Source organism: Limanda limanda, chromosome 11 (genome assembly GCF_963576545.1).
Source record: "Limanda limanda chromosome 11, fLimLim1.1, whole genome shotgun sequence".
Lineage (NCBI taxonomy): Eukaryota > Metazoa > Chordata > Actinopteri > Pleuronectiformes > Pleuronectidae > Limanda > Limanda limanda.
The window spans coordinates 20,359,435-20,382,104 of NC_083646.1; the positions used below are offsets into that span (position 1 = coordinate 20,359,435).

Genomic DNA, 22,670 nt, shown 5'->3' on the forward strand with positions numbered 1-22,670 from the left:
AGTCTGTGTTGCTCCTGCCCTGCTCACCAGGTGTTGCTGGATGCTGTAGTGAATGTCTCCCTCCTGTGTGTCCCTCTCTTTCCAGGCCATGTGAGATGCAACCATGGAAGGCAAAAAATCCGAACGCTGCCCCCCCGACCCTGTGGAAACGCCGGACGCAGAGGAAGCCGTAAAAATATCCACATACCTGATGCGGTGCTAATGAATTCAACAGCTCTGACACGGTCCACAGCTGCAGAGAGTACCACGGTGGAAAGGAGCCGGTGCAGCAGTCCCCCATGTGAAGCTGAATGAGGAAACCGAAAGGGCACGTTCTCTGGATCACGTTGCTGAGTAGGCGTGTGCTCGATCGGTGCCTGTGACACGGGACTGAGTGATTCCACTCACAGAGCTGGAAGCAGTGACCGCGGACGCAGCTATGTAAGAAGACATCTGTCCAGCGCAGAGGTCCAGACAATCAACACGCTGCTGTAATTCCTGCCACATATGTGGGCCCTCAGGGGAGCATGGTGGTTACACAGCAGTTGATGCATACGTGAGAGTTTTCTCAGCGTTGGGTCGACTCCCGTGGGACAACAAACCTCTTTTCACTTTTTGATTTGAAAGAAACAAACAAAGGATATAAGCAGGACACAGACGCTGTTTAAATGTTCGCCATGCCTCGGAACCGGGCCTTCTCCGAACCAGAGTACTCGGCGGAGTACTCGGCGGACTGCTCCGTGACCCTGCCGTCCGACCCCGGGCAGGCGGTGGGACGGACACACGAGGTCACGGTCCGGAGCTCAGGATGCTGCCTCTGTCTGCCGCGCTTTATGCGCCTCACCTTCACCCCGGAGTCCCTGGAGAACCTGTACCAGACCTACTTCAGGCGGCAGAGACACGAGACCCTGCTCGTGCTCGTGGTGTTCGCTGCCCTCTTTGACAGCTACATCATCGTCATGTGTGCGGTGGTCTACACCACTGACAAGCTGGCTTCTGTTCTTGTGGCATCAGTGGGACTGGCAGCCGATATCATCCTCTACCTGCTGTGCCGCTTCAGCGTGCTGCCAGACCGCATCTCCAGACGGGTGGTGCCCTACGCCCTGTGGGTGCTCATAGCGGCTCAGATATTCTGCTATCTGGGTTTAAACTATGCTCGCTTCCACCAGGCCAGCGACACGGTGGGCTGGCAGGCTTTCTTCAGCTTCTCCTTTTTCCTGACTCTGCCTCTGAGGCTGACGCCCATCGTGCTCATCACCTCTGTCTCCTGCGGGGTCCACACTCTGGTTCTGGGCGTCACCATTGCCCAGCAGCAGCAGGAGAACATCCAGGCGGCAGCACTGGGCAGACAGGTAAGAGTGAGAAGGATGGAAGAAAGGTGAGGTGAGGGTACATGGTTGTCCTGACATGCATTAACTGCCCAGCGTGTAATATCGTGTAGTCAACCTCCAACTCCTCAAGCTTCCAGAATGCTTGATGACTTTGAACACCAAGGCAGCTACATAGATGATAAGTGGCCCAAACCCCAACCTTTATGGGTTGTCAATGAAACCAATAAGACAACAGTTATTAGTAATGAAAGATGCCAATATCTAACATTTGGAACCAATTATACAGTAGGGTCTAGTTATTTCAGAATGTAGGACCCCACTGTACATTTACAGTAAGAATACAAATGACTTTGTATCAAAGTTTAGAAACGTTTAGAACAAACTTAATTTCAAAACCTAACTGAAATAGCCCAAAGCACATGTTTAAGAGAATGATTCAATATATAGAGCAGATTGCTGGATGTATTGCAGCCTGCTTTCCCCGGCGTTCAAAACCTAATTACTAAGGGTTACTACACTTTATAGTCCAACTTTTTCTAAAAGGCAGTTATAACACTGATGGAGCAGAAAAAACTGAAGCAAAGACATTTAATTCAACAAAAGTAATTTTCATTTAAATAAGATAACAAAAATAGCAAGGTTAACTGATAAGTCTGACAGGAGATAAATGCCACACCAACAAAAAAACAAACAACTCCAAACTTTGTGTGGTGCAGAGGAAGGAGCTCATCAGAGCAATACTCTATTTGAGAGGAATTGGCCACCGTCCACTTCACTCTACCTCCAGCTCCTCCCAAACCAGGAACCTGTAACACAAAACAGGAACCTGTAACACAAAACAGGACACACACGCACACTCAACAACACACACAAGACCTAGCAGATGCCCTCGGGCCATCACGATAATCAGTAGTCCTCTTATCATCTTGTTTTGTTTCATCATCTCCTTTTGATTGTTGTCGTTGTCATTAATACTTGTTGTGATCCATCACTTGAAGAAAGATAAAGATAATTCAAACAAAGGAATCAAAGAATTGGTAGAAATAGTACATTTTTGTCTAAACACCAGCAGCAGTGTTCATTACACACTTCTAGGGACACCAAAATTAGTTTGGTACTAAAAAATACTGTTTTAAGGTGAAATTCCCAACTCTAAGTTATTATTAGTTTTTGAGATTTTCTCAGCAGAGACTGTTTGACAAAAAGAGAAGCTGGATATATCTACTGTAAAAGACGTTTTCTCTGGTTTGAGTCTGATGAGACCAAAGTCTAAACTATACCAGTCCATGATGGAAAAACAACTTTAGTTGAAGCATGCACAGTGTTTTGCAGATCTAATGCTAATAGTTTAAGGCGTAATTCAGTGTTTCATTTTTATTCTGCATAGACGACACTCCTCATAACTTAGCAAGAGTAGAGCATCATGTACTTCCCTGTTTGGCTGCACATGTTTACTCAAGCAAATCAGCATCCGCCTCTGCTGCATAGACTAAGTTATCACATCCTGATCCTCAAAGCACAATTATTATACAGACCAGGCCAGACTGTCACAGACATATCTGTATTTCAGTATTTTACTTTACCAAAGTATGTTATGCATCTGCTTAAATTCATCGCTTCGTTTAAAATCAATGGTCATCAAAACATAGTCTAAGGCAAAGAAACTTCAAATTTCATAATTGGTTAAACAAAATAGCAACAAGAAAGGAAATCACTCAAAAGTCAGTTTTTGAAAAGGTAATTTATTAAATGTAAGTTTTGTTGTCACTTCATGAGGTCCGTTGAGATGAAACTAAGTCCGTCTGCTCCAACAGTCTTTAAGTGCATCCTCTTCATGAAGGATTTTCAGTTCACATGGTGTTCAGACTTTTACCTAAACCTGATTCTAACACTAACCCTAAAAGCAAGTCTTAAAAGTGAGTGCTTCTGTATCAGCAAAGTGGTTAAAGACAACATGTCTTTGTGAACAGATAAGATTAATTTGTTTATTTGAAAGTATTATTCGTTTCTAATTCAGGATGCGCTTTAATGCCAGATGTGAACAAATGTACTTATCACTGTCCATTTGTGATGGGATGGATAGTAATACAAGGTTTGAATATGAATTTGAATAGTAATACCATGGAATATGGTGACTTTAACAAAAATGTAGAACAAAGCCTGAGTTGAAAGGTGCTTTTAGTTGCATCTGTGAAAACAAGGCAATGATGGCACCCGCTCCTGTTCTGATAAGTAAACTTCTGTACCTGTAAATAGATATCACAAGTGTTTATACTGAGCAGAAAGAGAAACAATATGAGTAGAAAAATCAAAAAAATCTGAGCCCTAACATGCCATTCAACAACATACCTGGAGTGGCTCCTGTGTTCAACGACATGCACTCGATTGACATTGACATTTCACGCTGGTTACAGTTGTATCACTCATAGTGTTTGGTGGCAATATGCTTCAGTGTGACACTGCATCACTGAGCTTTTATCCTGGAAAGGCTCTTAAAAAAGGTCAGAGAACCAGTCTAAGTTTTCTGCAATCCGCGGTTCAAACTGACATGCATTCAATACACAGGATACTGTGTAGAAGGTTGGTAATCAGAAAAAAAAATGCCTGTTTTACTTTGTTATGAATGTAAAATAGTTAGATACCTGAGACTCAAAGGTTTGCATGCTGAAATATTGATGGTTTGTAAAAATTAATTAAAATTTGTACAGCAGAAACTTTTTTCCTACGTTTTTGAATGTGGGAAAAGTTTCCAACAAAGCTACACTCTTTAAAACATTCTTTTGGCCCAATCAGCACTAACTATGCTTGTACTATTTTCATATTGAGCCCTAACTGCTGCCTTCTCTTTGCTTTCAAGCTGCTGGCCAACATTGTGATCTATGTTTGTGCCATCACCGTGGGTGTCATGTCGTACTACATGGCTGACCGGAAGCATCGGAAGGCCTTTCTGGAGGCAAGACAGTCACTGGAGGTCAAACTCAACTTGGAGGAGCAGAGCCAACAACAGGTTAGAAGACAAGCAGTCCATTATTCTGGTGTTTATATGTCTAAGTGTAGATAAACATTTAAATTTTTAAGGTAGGTAACAGTATTAGCGCTGAGAGTAATAACAAGATCCATATTAATGTCCAAAGAACACCCACACAATACACTATCATGCGCACCTGAGCCAGTGCGTGGGAATGTGTGTCTAACTGCTGGGAACTGTGGGCTGGTCACAGCAACATGCACAGCGAAGCTAAATTGTAGCAGTGTCCAAAGGATGGTAAAAACTTTGTGGATGTTTTGACTGGGCACCTACATAATGAAAGAGAGATGAGGAGAGAGAGAGGAAACGCACAAAGTGCTGCACACAGAATGGAATCATTATTTTTGTCTCCTCAAAGTAGCACAGGCCACATGTTTTGCGCTGCTAACACAGAATCTCAAGAACCTCTCTGGGGAATCCTTAAAAACTTGGTACAAACATTCACATGAACTCATAGACGAACTGAACTGGTGTGGTCTGTCCTCTTTACTGATGAAGTGAATGCAGTTCACATGAATTGACGGAGGACGGGAATCATTACAAAGCACCGGAAGGCAGTCAGGCTTTACAACAATAACTGTCCCGTGTGCAGGAGCATCGAGCAACGTTCACAAACGCCAACTGCAGCTTGCAATGGTATTGATTTCTGAATGCACAGCCCCTAGTACAATCCTACATTTCCATCAACCTCATATTTTCTTTGTGGTACGCAGAATACACTCTATACCTGCGAGATATCATAAAGTTATCATGTGACTAAGTCTAGCAAACTGAAAAACTAACCAGACTACGACAAGGTTTCCATGGTAACTTGGGTCAGGCCAATTTTACTTGACTTTGAGACAGAATATTCTGAACTTTCTTGAAGAAATAATCCAGATTTTGGCACATGATACATCTGCAGTATACTGAATTTCCATCAGTCAGGGGCCATTATGGAAGCGAGTTAAGACGAGAGTGAAAGTGTAGTGAGACACCAAGTGGACTGATAAAACCATGAGTGTAAGAAACTCCCAGAATACTAAGTGAGAAGCACAGGCTGCTGGGAGATGAGTGCTGTCAACCAATCAAGGAGCTCCGGTCGCTGCTGGTAACCATGGCAACTGGCCTCCTGAGACATTGTCAGCTGTAATCACAGAGCCAAGTCGCTCAGCAGCTTGTTGCATTTCTGTTTCTTACAGGTTTTCGTTTAGAGTATTGAAAACTGCCTCACTGCCATCTGCCCTGCCCCCTCTCCATGTGCGCTTTGAGTTTACGTGACACCCTATAGGAAAATGTTTTCACAGGTCAAGTGTGTGCGTGCGTGATGGAGGCTTTTAGTTTTTTGTTTAGTTCGATACATCACTGTGGCCTGGGTCACTGTGTGCAGAATCTCTCAGCCATGATGACTGAGAGTATAGGACTTTCAGTCAAGTGAAGATTCTTCATCAAGCACATTTAAAAATAGATGGTAAAGATTAACATATAAAGATTAACATATCAAATAAACTTTTCGATTAAAGAACTGGAAAAAGAAGATACCCTCAATAATATTAGCATAGGCTTACTGAAATATACTGGACATTTCAAATCAACTCTATGCTAATGCTTACTAACATGATTGATAAATGGCACTTTTCCTTTCTACAGTACAGTCAGGGGAGGATATAGATACCGGTTATTTTCTAAAAATGTTGACCTACCTAATAAATCCTCAAGTGTCTGTTTGCATATCTCGAGAACCATGTCATGTTATTTTATTTTATATTATGTATTAATGGCCTAGGGCAGGGCAGTGTGGAATTAGGTAAAATTTGGACATGCTGTATGTTCAATATCAATCAAATATAAATAAACAGACGGGCAGCTTTCTCTAGCTCTTTGGTCTGAGCATTGTGTCCATTTCTTAACAGGCCTCTGAAATAGCAGACAGGCAATGTATGAAACGATAACAACAGTAATAAGGCAAACTCTGTTTCATTTTATAAAAAACACTAACTATAAAATCTTCACTGCAGATAAACCAGTCAGGATGAACATTTTCTAACTTCACTCTGCACCAAAGATGGTTTATAAAAAGCTCTGTACGCAACGTCCAGCACACAACGATACAAAAGTTACAATATATGGTAGAACTGTTTGAGGAGGACTCTCTAATAACATGGAATATTTCTGAAGTAGCTCAGGAGCCAAGTTAGTAGTAGTGTGTAGTGTTGTAAACCAGTGAAGTTTTCTCCATAATAGTAATGATACATATATCACAGATGCTGACTGGGGAGATGTATGGTCGCTGTGTGTGATGTCCTCTGTCTCTATGCTTGTCCTCCCCAGGAACGCCTGTTGCTTTCCATCCTCCCAAAGCACATAGCTGACGAGATGCTTCAGGACATGAAGAAAGAGCCCAGTCAGAAAGAGATGCAGCAGTTCAACACTATGTACATGTACAGACATGAAAATGTCAGGTAACCCGGAACCTTTATAAGCTTGTGACATTCTAGGTGCCGTTTGTCCGTCTGACCTGTTAAACCACCGGAACAAGTTGCTTTGTTTGTTACTTTGGTCAACTTTGTCTGTTGATTATAAATGCAGCGAGGCGCTTCCCACAGTGGGGATCAAGTTATGTACATGGATCCTTGCGAGAGTTCCAGAGGCTCTACAGCAAATTTGATGAGTTACAATATGGATAAACTAATCCTAACATAAGAGAACACACTGCTCTGACGTTGTAGACTGGTCACAGCTTCAAACTCAGATTAGTAACAATACGACATGGTGAAACTGTGAACATGTGCATGGAGGATGCTGTGAATGTGACGGATGTCCGTATTAATGCACAGTCTCGTTTCTGTCTCAGTATTCTGTTTGCAGACATCGTGGGCTTCACCCAGCTGTCGTCGTCTTGCAGCGCTCAGGAGCTGGTCAAGCTGCTCAATGAGCTCTTCGCACGCTTTGACAAACTGGCAGCGGTGAGTTTCACACTGTTTTCTAATAACAGTTATTTCATGACCTTTTCATGTTCCACTGTACGTGATTATGCAGTCACATTTACATATAAAGAAATGGTAAAGGGAGCCAGTGGTGCCAAAGCATGCATTTATGGCTTTTTCTGTTATGTATGTTGTGTATTCGTCCTCTTTCCCATATCTGATGCCATAACCATGAAATCCTGTATCAAGATAGATCCCATGTCAGACCTCTCTATTTCAACACAAATGTAACATCTGTAAACCTCTGCATTGAAGTGGTTAAGACACATTTGTCTATGTTTGAAGGAAACACAAGGATGGGCGAAGGGAGATGATTAGCCTAGCTTAGCACAAGGCCTATCACGACATTAAAAAATACAGCCCCCTCCTTCATTTGAATGTAATGCTTTTATAGCTTCATCTGCTCCTGCAACTGGACTTCCTGGATCATAAATTATTCCTCACCATCACATGTAGCAGTAAACTTCTACAACATAGCCTGTGAGCTCAGAAATCCCAGGCCGGATTCCAGTCGGAGCACCTGCTAAACTGCACTTAATGTGAAGCTTGTGAAGGAAGCGATGACTTGCAGAAGCAATTAAACACATCAACATTATTTCATCCACTAAAACCATCGTCAGATCAGATTTGTTCACAACATCTACAAATACTCTGCATTTTAGGCGAGAGGAGGAGCAGCCGGGTGCAGCAGGCAGACAGGAGACTGCGAAGTCTCAATCAGACATTTGTGTTCACATGTCACCTCCTCTGGAGAAAATACAGTTCCTGTCTGGAAGCAGCTCAAGTGTCTCTCTGACTTTACCTTGTCTACTCAGAAATATCACCAGCTGAGGATCAAGATCCTGGGAGACTGCTACTACTGTATCTGTGGACTGCCAGACTACAGGGAGGACCACGCTGCCTGCTCCATCATGATGGGCCTGGCCATGGTGGAGGCCATCTCGTGAGTACAGGGACGAGGCGGTCAGGGATTGGAGAAATATGCTTGTGTTATGGTTTTCTCTGATTTTATAGATCTATCAGTGTGAGCTCCGTTTTTTATGTGAAGCAGTGGAGCGATTCACTGATTCAATTTGTCTTTCCACTTACCCACATATTCATACAGTGCATTTATATGCAGCACATCCTCTTTCACATAGCATTCATACATTGCCGGCATAGCTTTCAGAGACAATTAAGGGTTCAGTGTCATGCCCAAGGAAACTTTGTCACTCGAATTGGGGATGCAGGGATGAAACCGCCAAACTTCTTTTTGGTGGACGGCCCGCTCTAGAGTCCCTTGTTGCTCTAAATGAGATATATCAGAGAGGGTGAGAATGTGTTTGTGGTGTCATGGTAGTCGAGGGTTTGAAACTCCTGCTTTTTATTAATTTTTCTTGCTTTTCAAAACAACCGCAGGTATGTCCGAGAGAAAACCCAGACAGATGTTGACATGCGGGTGGGCTTGCACAGTGGCACGGTCTTGGGAGGAGTGCTGGGTCAGAAACGCTGGCAGTACGACGTCTGGTCCACAGATGTCACTGTGGCCAACAAAATGGAGGCAGGAGGGATACCGGGGTAAGAACAGGCATTTACTCACATCAGATTTTCAAAAGAAATTTCCTTCAATCCTCTGTTAGTCAAATGTATAGCTTTAGAGTGTCTTTTAAATTCGGACTTTAATTTATTTTGTTCTATGTTGTTAAGATAATACGATTGCTTGATAAGGGCCTTAATCATTTTATATATGCCAATACTTACAATATCAATATATAACAATATCATGAGCATGAATGTCCTTCACAGGGAAATACACAAATGAAAATATAAAGTTGTATTAAATAGTGTTTTCCAGAGCTTCAGTCTGTCTGAGTGTAAACTGCTACATTATACCTAATTTTCAAATGGTTAGTACTAGGGATGGGGGAAAAAAATCGATTCTGTTACTAATCGCTATTCTTGTGAATGACGATTTTAAATCGATATGCTGCCTCCCAAATCGATTTTAAAAAAACAAACATATTTATTGGTTTATACCGGGGGGATATATGGGGGGAGCAACATCACCCCAGAGCATGTTGACGAGCTCTTGTTTTTGCACAAGAATCTAAACATACCCAAGCACTAGCTTTGTATCGCCTACATGCAAACAACAATAGCCTACTTTTTGTTTATTTCAAAGTTTATATTTTAAGTAAACTTTTATTCATTCTATTTAATTTACCTTTTATTAAATGTTTAAAAGTAGCCTAAGTGGCATACATTTCTTAATCTGTCAGTTTGTGTGCAGTTGACAGGGGCTATACAATAATAGGGCACATCTTATTTATTTTCTTTATTGGCTGCCCGGCAGTCATTAAGTTAATGTTAATATTTGAAATAAAACTGGTAAAGCACTAATTGAATTTGACTGTGTTGTATTTGAAGGTATGATTCAACATTTTTCCATGGTCCAGTATCTAAAAAAAAAAAATAACCAAAAGAAATCCCAGGAAATCGTAATATCGAATCGCAATACTTACAGAATCGCAATACCCACAGAAATCGCAATACATATCGTATCGCCACCTAAGTATCATGATAGTATCGTATCGGGAGGTCCCTGCCGATTCCCGTCCCTAGTTAGTACTCGAGTCATCATGCCTCCATGACGTCCTTTACTTGACCTGTCTAGTCTAAACCCCTTTCTCTGTGTGGACCAGTCGTGTCCACATCTCACAGAGCACCATGGAGTGTCTTCACGGGGAGTTTGATGTGGAGCCAGGGAACGGAGGGGACCGCTGCGACTACCTGAGGGAGAAGGGCATCGAGACCTACTTGGTGGTTCTTCCTAAAGGAGCTGTGGGAAAGAGTGGCATCAATGGTGTCGTGAGTCAAACCCGCCGCTCAATCACACTGCAGATGTTTGGATATTCCAATGTTTGTCTCATACTCAATCATTTCAAATGATTTTTTTTCTTTAAAATATCATTTGCTAAAGTAAAATATGTTCAGGAATGTGAAACGGAGTAAAAGAAAAGTCTGTTACCCTTTAATAAGCACTCAGTACTTTCTGTCTGCTTGTTCCACATCAGAAGCTGTCTGTTACCTCCTCCAATGGAAACTCGCCGCTGTTAATCAACACCACAGAGTGCAACGGCAATGCTAACACGGCCTGCACCACCCCGGAGGAACCAGAAGAGCTGGACGCAAGGGTAACCAACGACTTAGGCTTCATTCAGACCTGTTGTTAACCTGTGTCTCTGAGTGGCTTCAGAATGTGTCTGTGACCACGTGTGATCAGATCTCACTTCACCACTCTATAGGCAAATGTGTGTGTGTGTTTCGATTGGGCTGAGTGAATCAATGCATTTATTAGCTTTACAAAGAAATACGATTTTACTCATTTGGACCCATGTGTTGAGTAGCGTGTTGTTGCGTCAAATAAACTGATGTATGTGAAACACTGAGAAGTGTAAACAATTGCTAGAAGACGTCAGCTGAGAAAGCGCTTCTTTTACACTCGTAAAAGTTTGTGGCCACATGCTTCCCTGACAACCTCTCAATGTGGTCTTCATGGTCAGATCTTAATTGCGTCTTCAATGCATCTTGGGAAATTTCTTTCTGTGTTTTTTTTCCGGGGCTTCAGGTGGTGAATCCGTCATTCCCAAACCCACGGAGAAGGCTGCGGCTGCGGGACCTGGCTGAGAGGGTGATTGATGCTCAGGAGAATGAACAGGAGCTCAACAAACTACTAAACGAAGCCCTGCTGGAGAGAGAGACAGTGCAGGCGTAAGTGAACCCCCCCCCCCCCCCCCCTCAGCCTGAAGGTGGTCAGAGGAGCTGACACACTGACCCAGGATCATTCATTTGGCCTGTCTGATGTGACCTATAGACACTAATAGAGGCAAAAAGTTAAGAGTTACATATTTTGAATAAGATTGTCATTACATATTTGAGAAAAGTGCTATATAAATAGAGCTGTTGTTATATTATTATTATTTTTACTCTTTGGCTGCTGCTAGGAGTCAAACTGCTGCTCTGCCAGTTTCAGTATTTTATAGTTTTTGTTACCTGATCACATTAAGGGGATATTTTGCTTCGTACCAATACAACTTTCAAAATATATCAGTGTCGCAGTTGACTCCCATATTTGACTTGTTTGCACAACACACTGTTAGGAGTAGTTATGTCTTCCAGTCTGTGATTCAACCGCTGCAAAACTGCAACAATATTCATCAGATGTCAGATGAAGTATAGATGAAGAAATGCAAATATTTCAGATATGATGTAAGTGCTGAGGTGTCCTTGTGTTGTCAGTTTGAAGGGGAAGCACACCAACCGGCTCTCCCTGAGGTTTGTGGATCCAGAGCTGGAGACTCGATACTCTGTGGAGAAGGAGAAACAGAGCGGAGCTGCCTTCTGCTGCTCCTGTGTGGTGCTGCTCTTCACTGCGGGCATGGAGGCCCTCATAGACCCCTGGTCAGTTCACAAGGCCTGCACCAATCTCCTCACACCTCATCCTTCACAAAGTGGACATGTTTGATTGATGCTGAGTGAGACAACCACCCAAAAGAGAACAAGATTAAGCCAATAGAAACTAATTATAAAACTGCAAAATTGTCTTATTGATCCTATTTATTATTTACTCCTCCATGCATTTTTTTTGTCCATTACTGCTGCAATTTTAATAGTTTGTGCAGCCCAACTCATTTGAGTGCTCCCTGCCACCGTGTTTCCTGCTTGCAGTTGTTAATGACACAGACACACAAATGTTACATAGTCTGAATGAACATAGCATCTGCTGCTGTATATTTCTCTCAAGGTCTGCCTCTGTTCATGTGTTGTGTGAAACAGGCTCATTGCAAACTACATCACCTTTGCAGTGGGAGAGGTCCTGCTGCTCATCCTGACAATCTGCTCTTTGGCTGCCATCTTCCCTAGAGTGAGTCACAACAAATCTTTATCCTATTACATTTTGGTGTTTAGCACTTACTGCAGGTATTGCGACCGCCGAGGAATGTCAGGTCAGTGTGTTGGAGTTTCAGGAAGAATGACCCAACACACCTGGTATTAACATCTGGTTTTTGTAGGGTTGGGTATCGTTTGAATTGTATCGATTCCGATTGAGATTCTTTAAAGTAAGGGGTCAAAACTTTTCACATGCTTATTTTACAGACCTTCACAGACCTAAACAAGTCATGTTCATTATTCACAACTGACTTCAGTGCAAGGAACCTGGAAATGTATTTCAAGCATTTCAAGCTCTTATTAGATGATATGATTCAATAATAATTAGTTTTCATTCAAAGCAGTCTAACTGTAATACTGAAACCCACTGAAATGACAACACAGCGACAGTCGATTAATTTACAGTTTAGAGGGCTGCAGCATGTGGGTGTTGATGAGAGAGACGTAGGAGCGTCTGTGTGTGGTGCTGGTGCAAATGCTACTAAACCAAATAAGGACAAGACAAATGTTACTTAATGTTCACTTACCTGATTGTGACGAGGGGCTGGCCGTTGGCTGAGGGGTTGACTGAGGAGGACGACTGGGTTTATGAGGGAGAGGGAGACCGGTGCAACAAGTTCGAAAACGGTACACTTGTTAATTTGTATACCGTGCAGGCGAAGGTGTTTAGTCATGTTAGTTGTGCACGAGTTTGGCACTGGTATTGCACTGTGCAGACACCCCACTGTGTTATTGACGAAAATGAAATGCGACAGCCTAGTCACGCTGTTGTGACGCAGGCGGTCGTCAAATGCAGCCTCTGAGGAATGCGGCCCCTAAATTGAGACACAGCTTATCTGCTCTTAAGCCTAAACAAAGGATAAGAGTTGAACTTATGTTTTGAGTCGCACAAATGTACCTCAGGACGTGTCCTCAGATAGCTAAAGTGGCGATGTGTTTAGCCTAGCGTAGCTTAAAGAATATATTTTAGGGGAAACAGTTAGCTTGTCCTATGTTTCACCCCATCATGGAAATTTTGCTGTATTGATTTCCATCAGTTAGGCCAGTATTGACTTCTACTGTCACAGGCTCCGCTCAGTCCGGATCTGACTACACGCACACGGTCAGCCAATCAATCACCTGGACTGAGAGAATGCAGACTCAGTGTAAATACTGCTCAGGGCTCTTCAGTCCTCATATCAGTATGTCTCTGTGATGTGACCTTCCTATCCTGATAGAGGTCATCTCTTAGCCAGCTCACTAAAAATGTTACTCGTTACTCAAACCCTTTATTTTATTTTATTTGTTGATCAGCTAAATTTCCAGAGGTAAAAATTTACGTAATTGTTAAAAGTAATTACCTTTTCCATCCATAGATTTAGTATGGCTTTTCAATTTGAGCTGACTTCTAGCATTGACTTTTTAAATGGTCTGATCAGCTTCATAGATCTGAATCAGGAGGACAGCAGCGTTCTTGGTGATTTAAATGTGTAAGAGAGACGGGATTAGATAAGTTAATTTGATACTGGATGTTAAAACTGAGCCCTTCCTTATAAACTGGCAGACAGCTTTAGAGTGAAATGGTTTGGTTAATCGGTTGTACTAATGTGAATCCTTTGATGTTTGTGTCAGGTCTTTCCCAACAAGCTGGTGTCTTTTTCCACCTGGATTGACCACACCCGCTGGGCTCGCAACACCTGGGCCATGGCAGCCATCTTTATCCTGACCATGGCAGACATCGTGGACATGGTGAGCGGCTCTCTGCTCTGTCATACAGCCAGGCTAAACTAGTGTGGCGTCTACGAAGAGGGAAGGAAGTGCTGCATGACTCAGGCTCATCCGACAGGTGTTCTTTATTGAGGCAGTAAGAGATACAAGGAATGAGGAGCCTTGGCTGTTGAATAATGCAGACAGCTATGGAAAGAAATACTTAAGCTATGTTCACTCTGCAAGCATTAGGGCTCAATCCAGTTTTTTTTTCTTGATCCATTTTCTTAAAAAAAAAAGGAGGGGAAGTCGGGGAAAAGGTGTTTGTTTAGGGTTTCATTTTTCTCTCAAATGCTTTCAAACACAGACCAATTAGGATTCGATACAACACCTCAAGTTTTGCTTGTACAGACCTAGAGTGACGTAAAATATTATGGTGTATCCAGTGTATTCACCAGAGAAAGAGCAGATCAAAGAAACTGGTTGTCACGGGTATGGTGAGGACCCAAATGCAGCACAGGCAGACGAGATCTTAATTGGTAATGAACTTTATTTTTCACTGCAGTCTAAAACAGTTCTTAACAGTGGCAGGGTGAAAAGTCTTTGTTCCCAGTGATCTTCAGCGAGATCCGGCAAGGAGTGAGTCTGGTGTTGCTGAGTGGAGGCAAGGTCCACAGCAGGAGGATTACCTAGATGCAGACAGGTTCAGTGGTGAGCTGTGTAGCAGGCCGGAGCAGGTAGCAAGCAGGTAGCAAGCAGGTGGCAGGCAGGTAGCAGGCAGATAGCAGGCAGATAGCAGGCAGATAGCAGGTAGCAGGCCGGAGCAGGTAGCAGGCAGGTAGCAGGCAGATAGCAGGTAGCAGGCCGGAGCAGGTAGCAGGCAGGTAGCAGGCAGGTAGCAGGCCGGAGCAGGTAGATAACAGGTAGCAGGCCGGAGAGAGAAATGCTGGAGGTCAGGCATTTACGCAAGACAATCTGGCACTGAAGCAGAGACAGGAGCAGGCTTGTATGCAGCCAGGGCTGTCACAGGTGTGGAGAGTTGGCCTGATGAGGGGGCGTGGCTAACAGGTAGAGTGGAGCAGAGACAGAGGAGTGGAAAAATACCAGCAGACAGGAGATGAGCAGACTGTGACACTGGTCATAAAATCAGCTAACTTGAGGATGTTGCAGTTGAAGGACAGAGAGACCGTAGAGTGCAGATTTAGAAATAATGGTAATTACAATAATAAAGGTGCAGATACAAGTAGTTAAAATTAGCTCTTGCAGAAGGATGGCTGACTTTAGCCTTAGATAGAGTGAGGAGAGTGAGCACATCTGGAGGGAGCATCTGGAGGGAGCTCGGAGTAGACCCACTGCTCCTTTGTGTTGAAAGGAGCCTGATGAAGCAATGTCAGTTTTATTTATATAGCACATTTAAAACAACTTGGTTGACCTAAGTGGTTAAAAAATGAAAAGGTACAGCAAGAAGACAGCAACACTCAATACATCAACAATCCAAGCAGAAGCAGGGCATCTGAGTAGGGATGCCTCCAAGGTACTTTTCTTTGGAGGTCGGAGGAGACCCTCATTTGTCTGATGCTTCAATATCCTCCAGGGGGAGCTTGAAATCTGTGAGGAAGGACATTTTGAATACCTTCCTTTGCCCTGCTGCCTCTGTGGGCCGACCTCTGATATGCAGAAGAGGATGATTGCATAGATGAATGATTGACTGAATGAATGATCTATAGATTGGATGTTCATGACTTTGTCTCTCCACTGTGTAGCTGAGTTGTCTGCCTCAAGTCCCAGACTCAGGCGGCACCACAATGGCTCCCTCCTCCTCCTCCCCTTCCTCCTCCTCCACTTGGTCTGGGCCTCATGGATGCCTGAAAAACCCCAAATATTACAGCTACATTGCTGTGCTGGCACTGATGGCTACCACCATGCTGGTTCAGGTCAGTCACATGGTCAAGCTCACACTGATGCTGCTCATCACTGTGTCCACTGGCATCGTGAACATCTACAGCTGGAGGGACATCTTCGACCGCTACGACTCGGCCCGCTTCCAGGACTACAGGTCAGCCAGTATCATCTGTGTAAAGCACCACTCTTCACAACTCTGTGTAGTGGTACAAAAAGACAGCAACCTGCCTGGGTGTGTGTGTTTACACAAGTCTGTGTCCGAAATCCCACACTCAATCCCTACTTTACTATATAGGGTCTTCTTTGTAGAGGATATAGGGAGGTCATTAGCACAACTCAACACATTTTCTTTTCCCAGTTATTACGTCATTGTTGCAGGATTATGAAGTACAACAACAACAGCGTTGGTCAGTGGAAAATCAGACAATACATTTTAAATGATTATTTTACACTTAGTATTGATACTTTTAGGTAAAACACATGTTGAATGACCGTCTTTAAATGTAGAAAAACACTTGTTTATCTCAGTTTGTGCTATGATGCGCTGCTCTGCTCTCTACCGCGAGCGCAATGCATGATGTTAGATATCGCTTTGTTAGTAACAAACGATTCTATATGATTGAATGCATAGGGTAAAACAAATTCTGTAAAATAAAACATTCGGGCAGCACTACGAAATGGTGAATCCGCTATTTAGTGGACTACATGGGGATAAGTGAGTTATTTCAGACACAGCCTTAGTTTCACGTCATCATGTGGTCAATACTTTAACATACAATAATTCCAATGTTGGGGGTTTTAAAACACTTATTGTCTAGTAGCACAAATTACCAATATGCCAATGTTCTTCTCTGCAGGTCATACCTGGTGCCTTCCAAGTTCACAATGACAACTATGATCTTCATTATGATGGTCAGCTTCTATTATTTCTCCAGACATGTAAGTAAATGCCTGCTGCGTTCACTATACTCTAGCAGAATGAACACACAACACTTTGAGTAGTTTGTTTTAATGGTGTTAGAGGAGCCAAAACATTCATTCTGCTGCCAACATTGTCATCAGAGCAGCTTTGCGTGTCTTCACTATCCATCTGTAGTATAACAACTAAAGACCCAGGAACACCTCAGGCCAAAGTTTACACCTGGTGCAAAGAAGCCCATGTTTGTCTTAAAATGAAGTCATGCGATTGATTAATGCATTACTATCTTGAGGCAGTGGAAAACGATTGACCAATAAAAACCTGATCTAAAGTCAGTGGTACAGCTTCTTAATGTTTTTTTTTTACCATAAACAAAGTAATATGCACCTACAAAGGGCAGGTGCACAACAAGCATATACTAGAAAAACCTTTTCATTTGCAGTAAAGTGTTCACTCCCATTCCTTCATTCAATTCCAGCATCATGATATTAATCCACCAAGGTGGAAGCTCACCTGTCTTTTAAAGGGAATGGCAGTCTGACTGGTTTATTGTATGTTACACCCAAATAACTTTTCCATCCTCCTTCCTTAACATTATGCAAGAATAACTCAACGGAATTTCCTAAAACTTGGTTCAAATATTAACTTGTAATCCAGGAGAACCTCCAGACATTGTGTCTGAAAATGGCTTTAATGAGACAAATCCTCCATGCAGCATACAATACAAAATAAAGAATAATGAAAAGAGAAGCAGCATGCATTATACCTGTCTTGGTGATTTTTGTGAAAGCACTCGAAGAAACCCTAGGGGTGGGAGGCTGATTGGGAGAGGCCATTAAGAGAAATGGTGCCATATGGAAGGAGTCGTATGTGTATATGTTCATAGACATTTTTTAATTTTTTTGCATGTGCCACATTCTTTGGCATTTATAAATGAGATGCTCTTCTTAAAGCTTTTCACAAAATACCAACAAACATTTCATTGGTTTCTGCTCTCAAATTCATATACTGCTCAAATGCTAACACCAGTCCCTGTTGCTGTGTGAAGGTGGAGAAGCTTGCCCGCACCCTGTTCCTGTGGAAGATTGAGGTCCATGAGCAGAAAGAGAAAGTATATGAGATGAGGCGCTGGAATGAAGCACTGGTGACTAACATGCTGCCTGAACACGTGGCTCGACACTTCCTGGGCTCCAAGAAAAGGGACGAGGTAAGATCCTCGTGTATGTGTGTGTTACCTTTCCCTCAAGTTGTGGTACTATCATACAGAAGCTACGCATTTAGCTTAACTTAATTAACGGCTTATAGTAATCATTTTGGCCCGGGACAAACATCACACTAAAAGCGGTTTTCACTGTATTAGCAAACTCTGTGTGTTTATCTGCAGTAATCAGCCCATAACTGTATCATATAAAACCATATTGATGGATTTTGTTTAATTTCATAAACATTCAGTTTGGGTTCATCACTTCCTCAAGTATTCTGACCACCTTTTTGATGTGACCTGTTGCAGGAGTTGTACAGCCAGTCCTACGACGAGATTGGAGTCATGTTTGCCTCAATCCCCAACTTCTCTGACTTCTACACAGAGGAGAGCATCAACAATGGAGGGATCGAATGCTTACGCTTCCTCAACGAGATCATCTCAGATTTTGACAGTGTAAGTTGCTTTCCTCATTCTGTGTCTGTCCGACTGCAGGACCAAACATCCCACATTTAACAGTTTAACAACAATTTAATTGAGCAAGTTTAAATTTCTACTGGAGGTCAGCATCCTCCTGTTGAAAAGATTTTATTCATCCAAATGCCCGGAGAGGCTGTGTTTTACAATTCTCTTCCATTTTTCTATTTATATAACCAATGCATGCTGCCTTGGATGAACTTACATATCTTAGGTACAGGTTGAAGTGTGGTAAAGTGAATTAGCAGAGTAGGAGACTAGACCGGTCCAGGTGCATTATAGGCATATAAAAGTCCAGGTGACCCCTTACAATGACAATACAATAAAAGTTAAACATGCAAGAACCATGTTTTTTTCCTGGTTTGAATAAAGTCTTGGATCTTTCTAGTTTTACTAAATTTTATTGATTGTCTCATAAACCATGTTAGGTTTTATCAGTGTGGATCATCTCTCGACAAATGTTTGAATTTAAAAGCTTTTAATTATTAAGTTCTTGTTCTAACGCCTCTTTTCTCAGTTATACCTGTCTATCTCATTTTATACAAATCTCCCGAGACATATAGACATTATCTCTCACCTTAAACTCACTGTGCTGTGGAGATTTTGCTTATCCACAGTGTAATAGGTTTCATCGCCCTCTGCTGCTCATGATAATTAAAGTTACCATCCTTCCTTGTGTAACAAAACTTTTTAAATACAGCTTCCATACAACCAGTCTTAAAAGAACCGGGTCTAGACCCGTAACCCATTTATCTGGGACAGTGTTTAAGTGGTTCATCTCCTACTCGTCCAATTGTAAATGTTTTTTTGGGGTGGCAATTGGCATGACAAACTGGCTGTCTGTTAACTTTCTTCCCTCTGTTAAATCTAAATACACATTCTTTCACCTGTCTCCATGTCAGCTGCTGGATGAAACTCAATTCCGCTGCATTACCAAAATCAAGACCATCGGCAGCACCTACATGGCAGCATCAGGCGTCACCCCGGATGTCAGCAATGGCTACACTTGCATTAAGGTCAGCTTGGTCAAACCACTTTTGCAGGCCTCTCTGTCCTGGATTAACTCTGATTTTCACTGCTGTAAATTAGAACAGAAAGTGATAATGTGCTGATGGTTTCACCAGTTACGATTAGTGGTGGTGTGATGGTGTAGTCTGAGCTCTTTGGTTTTTGTCAGACAGAAGGAGGAGCAGTCTGACAGAGAGCGCTGGCAGCACCTGGCAGACCTGGCTGACTTCGCCCTGGCTATGAAGGTCACACTCATGAACATCAACTACCAGTCATTCAACAACTTCATGCTACGCATCGGTATGCATCTCTCTCTGTACTGTTGTACTTCTGTCAAAATGTTTTACAAGGCATTACATTCCTTTATCAGAATTGTGTTACCAAGAGCTGTTGAGATGTAGTGTTAAAAGATGCGCCTATCACCCTGGGCAAAGGAAATCCCCTCTTCAGGAGTTGGGTTCTAGAGCCCACGCTGTGCGGTGAGGTGAGCCCAACTATATCTAGCTGGTATTGCTCTACCTCTCGCACCAGCTCAGGCTCCTTCCCCGCCAGAGAGGTGACATTCCACTTCCTTAGAGCGAGTCTGTGATGCCGAGGGTCTGCACATCCAGGCTTCTGCCCCTGCCAGCTACCAGGCTTACACAGCACCGTTCCCTTATGCTCTTCCCCATGTTGTTGTTTTGGGCTGGGCCAGACAAGGCCCCATGAGTCAAGGCCCTCCCAGGCAGGGCTCCCCTCTCAGGTCTGGCCCCAGAAGTTGACCCTGGTTTCCCTATTTGAAAGACATGTTACTCCACTGTTTTGTTGTTTTGTGTCATCTTTTATAACTGCAGAAACTATTATGAGATATTTAATTTGTATTTATAAATAATTTCACTGGCCATATTCAGCCTGGTGGCCAGAGGTCCCTACCCCTGGTTTATGCGTTTTTACCCTGGAATTACGTTAGAAATACAATGGATTCAAAATATTGATTCACAGATTAACATTTTTTTGTGATTTATTTAACATTCATCTGTGGATTTGTAAGGAATTCAACTACAAACAATGTTTTGGGTTTTTTTAAGACTCATTTTCATGTGCATCCATCGATTGAAAGTCAGATCATCCTAACAGTCTTAATCTTACAACATTCTCCTTCAGGTCTGAACAAGGGTGGAGTGCTAGCAGGAGTGATTGGTGCCCGCAAACCCCATTATGATATCTGGGGCAACACTGTGAATGTGGCCAGTCGCATGGAGTCCACAGGGGTGATGGGAAACATCCAGGTACGGCACTGAGCGTTACTGCCAGCATCTGGATTAGTCAACACTTTCAGAATGTTGAAGATTAACCATGTTTCAATACAGGCTTATCATGGCTCATTTATCCCAGTTTAAGTTGTTCCTTAATCTGTGAGTGTATTCCTGTAATGATTAGAAAGAAACCCCTAACTACACACCACAAGAAATATGTGTCGGCACTTACCACACTGGCAGAAAACAAATCTTTTTGCTTAACATTACATTTTATAAGACATTCATATGGCCAGTCGTCACTTTTATTTACACAACGAATGATGTAAATGTGTCACATTTTGATTGTGTGTGTGTGTGTTGCCCCCAGGTGGTGGAGGACTGCTACAACATCTTGAAGGAGTACGGCTTCCGCTTTGTGAGGAGGGGGCCCATCTTTGTGAAGGGAAAAGGGGAGTTGCTCACTTATTTTCTGAAGGGAAGAGACAAACAAGGCTCATTTATCAACGGCTCCTCTGTCACTCTGCCACACCAGGTGGTGGACAGCTAAGGACCACACTCACACACAGCACATACTTGGCAGCCATCCACCGTGTGGTTAATGCAGAGAGGTGCCAGAGGACTTGGCCTGACCTGAACTTCTGTTTACAGCTTAAATATAAATACTACTCACTCACACACACACACACACACACACCAGTCATTACTGAACACATACATGATCACTGTCAGTGGAAAGATAAATGTGCCGGTAGAGATTGTATTTGAATTTATGTCATTTTCAAGTTGAACCACAGAAGTCCCAATATGGATCATTTGAAAGAATGAACTGAAAAGAAAACACATTAAAAGATAGGAGCACCAGATGTATAGATATGATATAAGATTAAACGCATACAAATTAAGAATAATATAAAGTGACCACTGGGGATAGGCTGTAACCTGCAACCTAGTCCAGTGATGGCCACATCTTTTCATTCATGTGCAGTTGCTCATAAATCCCAAAAAATGTATAATAAGCACCTTCGCAGAAATAAAACCTGGATATCCACTCGATAGTGATAATACAAATAGACCTAATGAAATGGCTTCAATTAATGTGGAGTAAGTTGGAAGCCTGTAGCATGTTTTCACATTCTGCTGTGATCAGCTTCTCCAATGCTCTATACCCCGCTGAGTGTTTCCTCTCAATTCAAAGCAAACGTCTGTCCTGAGTGATATGGTCACTGGTTGACAGCTCAGTCCCGGTGTTAACTAACCCGAGACACATTAAGAACCAAGATCCAAACTCTCAAACAACATTCTTACTGCTGTGTAAACGAGCTCTGTCCCACGTTTCATAATTAATCAAAAGTATTTTTACACTTCTCAGTGTTCTCCATACATTGATTTATTTGTGACCAGATCTTGATTTTCTACTTAGTTTATTTTCTTCAAATGGGTTAAATCTTATTCCATGGAAAGCTCTATTCTGGTTTGTCAGGCTTTCTAAAAACATCATTTGGTCTTTAAGAATATAAATGGAGTGCGTATGTATTTTAAGGGAAGTGAGATCGGTTCAGACACAAGTGGAGACTCACTAATGCCAGGTGTGAGCTGACAAACTCGGAGCAATCCACCTGTGGTTGGATAACTTGAAACACATGTATACCAGTACCAATACCTGTTGGAACACGGCCCAGTCCCACCCACACACACACACACTCACACTCAAACACACACATACACAGATGCAGCCTTTTGCTTTCAACTGTGCAGCAGAAAACCAGCCTCCAGTGTTCTCCTGTGCAGACTGAGTCCTTGACACAGACGGCATTTTTCTAAATGGGATTTCTTGTGAAATCACTAAACGTTAACACGATTTTGTTTCTTGTGGAATTTGCTCCTGTGCTTTGGTCACAACATTTTAACATAAGGACTAATTTGAAATCATATAATTTGAATTACAATGATGGGCTTCATCACTTTCCATAGATGCCTCTGAGACAAACACACACACACACACACAC

The 22,670-nt window shown here is 42.6% G+C and overlaps 1 protein-coding gene across 3 annotated transcripts; it reads left to right on the top strand.

Annotated features, from left to right (window-relative positions):
* Positions 1-656: 656 nt before the first annotated feature.
* On the top strand, positions 657-21,270 carry adcy3a (adenylate cyclase 3a). 3 transcript variants are annotated; one of them, XM_061081554.1, is made up of 20 exons: positions 657-1,331; positions 4,168-4,317; positions 6,649-6,779; positions 7,172-7,283; positions 8,120-8,247; positions 8,703-8,861; positions 9,986-10,151; positions 10,358-10,477; positions 10,912-11,054; positions 11,583-11,744; positions 12,120-12,207; positions 13,845-13,961; positions 15,683-16,053; positions 16,679-16,760; positions 17,789-17,947; positions 18,251-18,397; positions 19,321-19,434; positions 19,600-19,726; positions 20,570-20,694; positions 21,032-21,270. In XM_061081554.1, exons 1-20 carry the CDS (start codon positions 657-659, stop codon positions 21,209-21,211), a joined length of 3,456 nt encoding a protein of 1,151 aa, XP_060937537.1. In that variant the 3' UTR covers positions 21,212-21,270. The 3 variants fall into 3 exon arrangements, with proteins under 3 accessions (XP_060937537.1, XP_060937538.1, XP_060937539.1); XM_061081555.1 differs by having other exon boundaries at positions 15,683-15,975; positions 16,643-16,760; XM_061081556.1 differs by having other exon boundaries at positions 15,683-15,975.
* The last annotated feature ends 1,400 nt before the right edge of the window (positions 21,271-22,670 follow it).